This window comes from Lygodium microphyllum, chromosome 2, assembly GCF_053477565.2.
Source record: "Lygodium microphyllum isolate KBCC chromosome 2, Lygodium_microphyllum_v1.1.10, whole genome shotgun sequence".
Classification (NCBI taxonomy): domain Eukaryota; kingdom Viridiplantae; phylum Streptophyta; class Polypodiopsida; order Schizaeales; family Lygodiaceae; genus Lygodium; species Lygodium microphyllum.
In genome coordinates this window covers 32,712,349-32,718,348 of record NC_141136.1, presented here as the reverse complement: position 1 = coordinate 32,718,348, position 6,000 = coordinate 32,712,349, and the positions used below count along the sequence as shown (strand labels likewise).

Here is a 6,000-nt window from a genome sequence, read left to right as displayed (position 1 = left end):
ATCACTTGAGTTGAGAAGAGGCACAATAGTTTTAGTGCTTTTTCTCTCTAAGAAGCCGTTTCACATGGCTTTATTAAACATGAATGTAAGAACTTTTGCCACCATTACCAAGCCATCGTGATCTAGTGCCATACCCATGCGAAGTGTGTTACCGGCCTCCAAAACCATACTTTTTGTGAAGAAGGTAATTGTTCGTAGGCAAGGCTCTGGTGGATGAGAAGAGGAAACTACAACTTGCCTCACATCAGCTCTTACGTCAAGCTTCGTGTCCACATGATTAGGAAGATATAGAGATACACTTCTTGAAACTCACAAGAGAGCGATCCCTTTATGGGAATGTGAGAAATGAACAGGCCAAAGGCTATTTGTTTTGTACCACATATTTTTAAATCAAACCTTACACATTTCATACTTACATGCTAGTGACATGTATGAAACCTAATAGTAGAGAGATGGTAGACATGAATAAGTAATGATGACTTACACATTCCAAGGATGACATCACATACATTTTTTGCAAGCTATCTAGCGCCTAGTAGTGAGCCTATGAGAAGAGACCATGGAAACGCACGCTTGCAGCCCTAAAGTATTCTCAACAAAAGGTGAGAGACAACTCCATGCATGCCTCTTCTCCCCTCAACTTCATTTTGTACACAATAACCAGAACAATCTAAGAAAGGGGACCTGCTTGATCTCATACTCTTCTTCTCATCCTCACACTCCTTTAGGGTTTAGGGCTTTAAGCAGAGCAGGCGGCAACAGCAGCTCCGATGGCGGAATCTATCCTGCAGACGGCATTTCAGCAAGTGAACACCTCTTCCACAAAGCTCAGAGTAGCCATCTTCCGGGCCAGCATCTCCTCCCTTCTGGATAATCCAGGTGCCATTTTCTTACTTGTCTGAAGTTTTTTCGTGTTCTCCTGGTTCGTTGAACTGGAATTTTCATCTTTGTCCGTTCAGGGAAATGATTATTTCATTCGGGAAAATGAAAATCAAGTCCAGATCGCATTGTTTTGGATATCTTCGCATTGAAACTCTCCACATTATCGCTGGATAGAGTCCAAAAGTTTATCCATGGTCGTTATTAACTAGAATCAGGTTTAATCCATGATGATTCAAGTATATATTTACCACAGATTGTGTACGAATGACCATGGATCAATTAACTAGAAACACTGCACATAATCATGGCAAAGATTCAAAATTAATCGGCGGTGATTGTCTACTGGATCAGCCTCACGCCTAAAGTTCCATTATCTTTGATTGATATGCAAAGCAGCTATAACGAATGCCCACACCCTTATCTACAATGCAGAAGCAGTTCCGTTGTACATTTCATGGAGATTCTTCTATTTGCAGGACTTTCATAGAGCTAAATATAAATCATTGTGGGAAGCTTGAAGTCTACATCTCAGTAGTAGGGCTAGATATGAACGAAACTTCTTGAGTACCCACTCTTAGTTCAGTCTAAGTTTTCCTTTAATGGACTGAATGGAGGCATGCATGAATTGCGAAGAGAATTGGTATTTCATGAAAGGTTCTCACATTGATTGGTGTCGTGATGGATGTGATTTAACTGGCTGATGGGCCTAGATCCAGCAATTCTAGATTTTTAAGACTGATGGCATACAAAAATTTGGTGCTTAATCTCTCTGGCTCATGTATTGAGGCATTTGAGTTTCCATATGGATGTTATTGAGCTGTTGTGCTGTTCTTTAGTCTTTACCATGTCGGCAGCAGACTGCATTGGAAATCTCTCTGCTTATGCTTGCACGTGTAGAGGCTTTGTGTTGGGAGTCTTTGAGTTGGGGAGCTAGTGATTACTTATTTTCTATGGTTATATTGCATATGTATATATGTAAATGCAGCTTTACTTGAAGGAACTGTCAAGAATGCAGCCTAATCTTTTTTTTTTTTGTTATGTCGAGGATTTTGATGCAGTGATCTATGATATTTTGTGCGGGTCATATATTAGAGAAAGATTCCTATTACTTCCATGCATGCTTATTCTTCAAATGCTACTCTTTTTTGATGGCTGCCAATTTGAGAATGCTACTTATGGTCAAATTTGGGAGGATAATATTGTCAGAAGTGGTGCAGCTATGGAAGCATAGACAAGTGCTGAAATAAATTGCTGAACACAAGACAGAAAACAAAAAGAACAAAGAACACTGCAAAAGAAGAGAACTCAGAGATGTGCTCGGGAAATGGAATCCATATACCAAACACGAGAATGACGCGTACAACAGTAAGTCACTGGTTGCGTGGGCATTGGCACTGTCTCCTCTCTCCAACAAGAAGACCACTTAAAGAATGATGATGACTAAATGAGAGGAGGAGGAGCCACTAAATAAATAGGCCCAAAATATGCCAAATATGGTAGCTGGTCAGCTAGCAATAAATGCCTAAATAATCACTAAGATGACCACCATAAAATGCCTAAAATACCCAGTAATGTTAAGCATAGCCCAGACTCACACATGAGCTGACTAGAGTGATAACACCCTCTCTCAAATCATAGGTGATCTGATACAATACAATGGTACAACAATGATCATACACAATGAATAACCACCAGAAGAGAACTATGGATACCCAAGTAGTGGATGATCAAGCTACCACCAAGGTGCCTCGGAGAGAACTTGAGAGCAATGTCGATCGTACCAGCTCCTAAAAATAGAGAAGAGTCATAACAAAGCTCAGTGTCTGTCAACAATCTCTCGCAATAGCATACAAGAACATTCTATTAAAAATGCATCGAATTATGTGTGACCATGGATTTCCCGCCTTTGGTCAAGACCGCCAAAGTGTCTCCTCATGTGAGCTCAAGACTAGGAGCCAATCCCGCTCGTTGTCAAAGAACAGCTCGGCATGAACCTGGATGTCAATCCCAGCACCAGGATTTGAACTTACTAGACTTCGGTCGATGTGTCAGGAATGTCTCTCTGGAACTTGTGCACTTGTATATCTATATAGATGAGGCGCCACTGCCCCATGTCACCACCCTCTCTCTTCTTCTTTGGCATTGGAGAGTTGTGAGGGATGACCATATCACCTGGACTAGAAAGGAGGTGAGGAAGGGGTAATCAAGCCCTTCTTGCGGTCTAAAGAAGTGAAGTCCTTCCGTGAGGCTGCTAACTCATTGCAGTCTTTTCGCAAATGGCCCTTCTTACCACAGTGATAACACTGGGTCTTCGACTTCTTTTTCTTGTCACCCCTCTCTGAAGCTGTAAAGGCCTCACTGGAACTTCCATAATGAGATGAGAGCTACCCCTGTAAATGCAAAGATGTCTCATGCTCAAGTAGCATTGAGGACATGTGTAAAGCTCACAGGTGTAGAGGATGTTTGTGCCCTCAAAGCATTCGCTACTCCATCAAACTTCAAGGGGAGCTTGTAGAGTATCGTATCCACTAGATGGGCCTTTGAAAGGGCAGCTTGTATGGGTTGAAGCTGGTCTTGTACTTGTGTAACATGGAGCAAAAATGATTGAATGGTGTCTTGGGACTCAAACTTCATTTGTTGAAGCTGTCCATAAAGGGTCACAGCATGCATGGGGGAAGGGGCCATAGAAACAGGAAACGGCCGTTCCGGCCTGTAGGAACGGCCTAATGTGTTCCAAACCCTCCAAGGAGGTGATACGGCCAGGGAACCTTCCCTGCCTTTCTAAGGCCGTTCCCTACCGTTCTCTGCTGTTCCCCCTGCCGTTCCCCCTGCCGTTCCCCTTGCCGTTCCCTGTTTGGAACGGCGGTTCTAGGCCTGTTGACTGAAAATTGACGTTTTTTCCTCCTTTTTTTTTTTGCTTGGGTCACAGTCCTTCTACCACATATTCACCCCTCTCCATTGCCTAATGTGCACACACTAATCTCTCTCTCTCTCTCTCTCTCTCTCTCTCTCTCTCTGGGTTGAAGATTCGAAGTGTCAAGATAACCCACAAGCTAATTAGGAGTCCGTGCAAAGTTTAAATTTGATGCATTATCAACTCTTGCAAATCAGAATCAAATTTCAGCCGATCCTCAATTCCAAGGTATTCATCCATTTATATTGTCTAATTTCAAGGGAAATTGGGATAATTGGGGCAATTCAAGGCAATCTGGAGCTATGGGGATAATCGAGTCAATTTTGGGACATTTGGGCCAATTTCAAGCATTGACGGGTATTGGGGCAATTAGAGGGACATTCTTTGGGGCAATTTGGGTCATGCAGGGCATATTCGGGGCACTTAAGACATGTTCCGTTCCGTTTCTGTTCCCCGACCTTGGACGTTCCCCCTGTTCCAGGGGGTCCCGTTCCCGTTCCTGTTCCCCGTTCGAGGTAACTATGGAAGGGGCCCTCATACAACATTTGAAGCTTTGACCATATTTCTGGTTAGGTCCTACAAGAGGTAACCGCCGGTAGAACTTTTTTAGAAATACATTGAAGCAGTGTAGAATATGCAAGGCATTGTTTGAATCCCATAGAAGCACAACTTCCTCATGGTTCTCCTAATCAAAATCTTTGGGAAGAGGAAAAGGACGTTGAGACTGAGAAATAGCTCCACATACAATATACCAAATCTGCTTTTGCACAACCAAGATTTCATCACAACACTCCATGTAAGATAATCAGGTCCATGTAACTTATCATTTGTAGAAGTGTACGGAGGAGCCATCTGGAGAGGAGGAGAAGGGAAAAGAGAGGATAGAGGGTATACGGAGAGGGAATACAGCCAAACCAACATCAAAGACTTTACAAAATGAGAGTTCACATGCAGTGTAACAAAAAATCTAATAAAAAACCAAAGGCTAACTGCTACTAAATGAGGAAAAACCGGTAAAAAACTGGCAAAAACAGCAAAAACGTCTTGTACAAACAGTCGCCCAACCACCGTTAGGGGCAGAAAATGAAAAACGTAGGCTGGTTGAGCATTAATGTAGCAAACTGACGATTATAAGCTGGAATCCAAGGGTAGGCTGAAAACCCAGATTGTCGGTATGAAAAACACGAGTGTGATCAGCTGGGGGAGAAAGGCATGTAATCAGTAGAAAAATCGCAGCAGGAACCGAGATCTTGCAATCCGATATCATGTCAGAAGTAGTGTAGCAATGGAAGCATAGACAAGTGCTGAAATAAACTATTGAACACAAGATAGAAGAGAAAGAAAACAGAAGAACACTACAAAAGAAGAGAACTCAGAGATGTGCTCGGGAAATGGAATCCATATACCAAACACAAGAATGATGCGTACAACAGTGAGATACTGGTTGCGTGGACATCGGCACCGGTTTCTCTCTCCAACAAAAAAACCATGTGAAGAATGATGATGATTGAATGAGGGAAGGAGGAGCCACTGAATAAATAGGCCCAAAATATACTAAATATGGTAGCTGGTCGGCCAGCAATAAATGCCTAAATAATCACTAAGATGACCACCATAAAATGCCTAAAGCATAGCCTAGACTCACACATGAGCTGACTAGACTGATACCATATATATTTGGTTATTTCTTTTCCATGTGAGTTTCTTAGTCACATTCATCGCGATGCTTATTCAATGTTTGATGGTGAGTGTTCACAAATTGCTTAAGGATGAAGCAAAAGGAATGAGCTTTGCACAACCTACCCTCTAGTGCCCCATCTCAAAGTGAATTGTAGGTTTGGATGTCTTCTAAATGTCACAAAAAGGCTAGTAGAGACACATTGTATAAATAACATGGCAAACAAATGAATGTTTAGAGAGAGAAATGAAATGATGGTGAGCTCTTTCAATAATTGAGGTGCAATGAAAGAATGAGTCAACACAAAGTGGAAGGATAGTGCTACTTGTAGAAGGAATGAACCAAGGGTGAGGCTTAAAGCAAATAATGAAGCATGGAAATATAGGACACCAAGAGACATGGTTTGAGCTATGTGGAGTTGATGTTGGGGTCAAAGATGCCGTGTAATATGGAGAAGTGTGTTGTACGTGAATTGACCTTGAATTTGAGCAAAGAGCTAGTAAATACTTGTGGTCGAACAAGTTTG

The 6,000-nt window shown here is 42.1% G+C and overlaps 1 protein-coding gene across 2 annotated transcripts in view; it reads left to right on the top strand.

The window, feature by feature from the left end:
* The first annotated feature begins 619 nt into the window (after window positions 1-619).
* Window positions 620-6,000, top strand: part of ILA (putative protein kinase regulator ILITHYIA) — a 147,349-nt gene continuing 141,968 nt past the window's right edge. Inside the window, exon 1 of one of the 2 annotated variants that reach the window (XM_087692010.1) lies at window positions 620-879. In XM_087692010.1, coding sequence (XP_087548136.1) covers window positions 771-879 — 109 coding nt within the window. In that variant the 5' untranslated portion in view covers window positions 620-770. The remainder of the gene's footprint in view (window positions 880-6,000) is intronic. The other variant, XM_087692008.1, reaches the window with a different exon arrangement.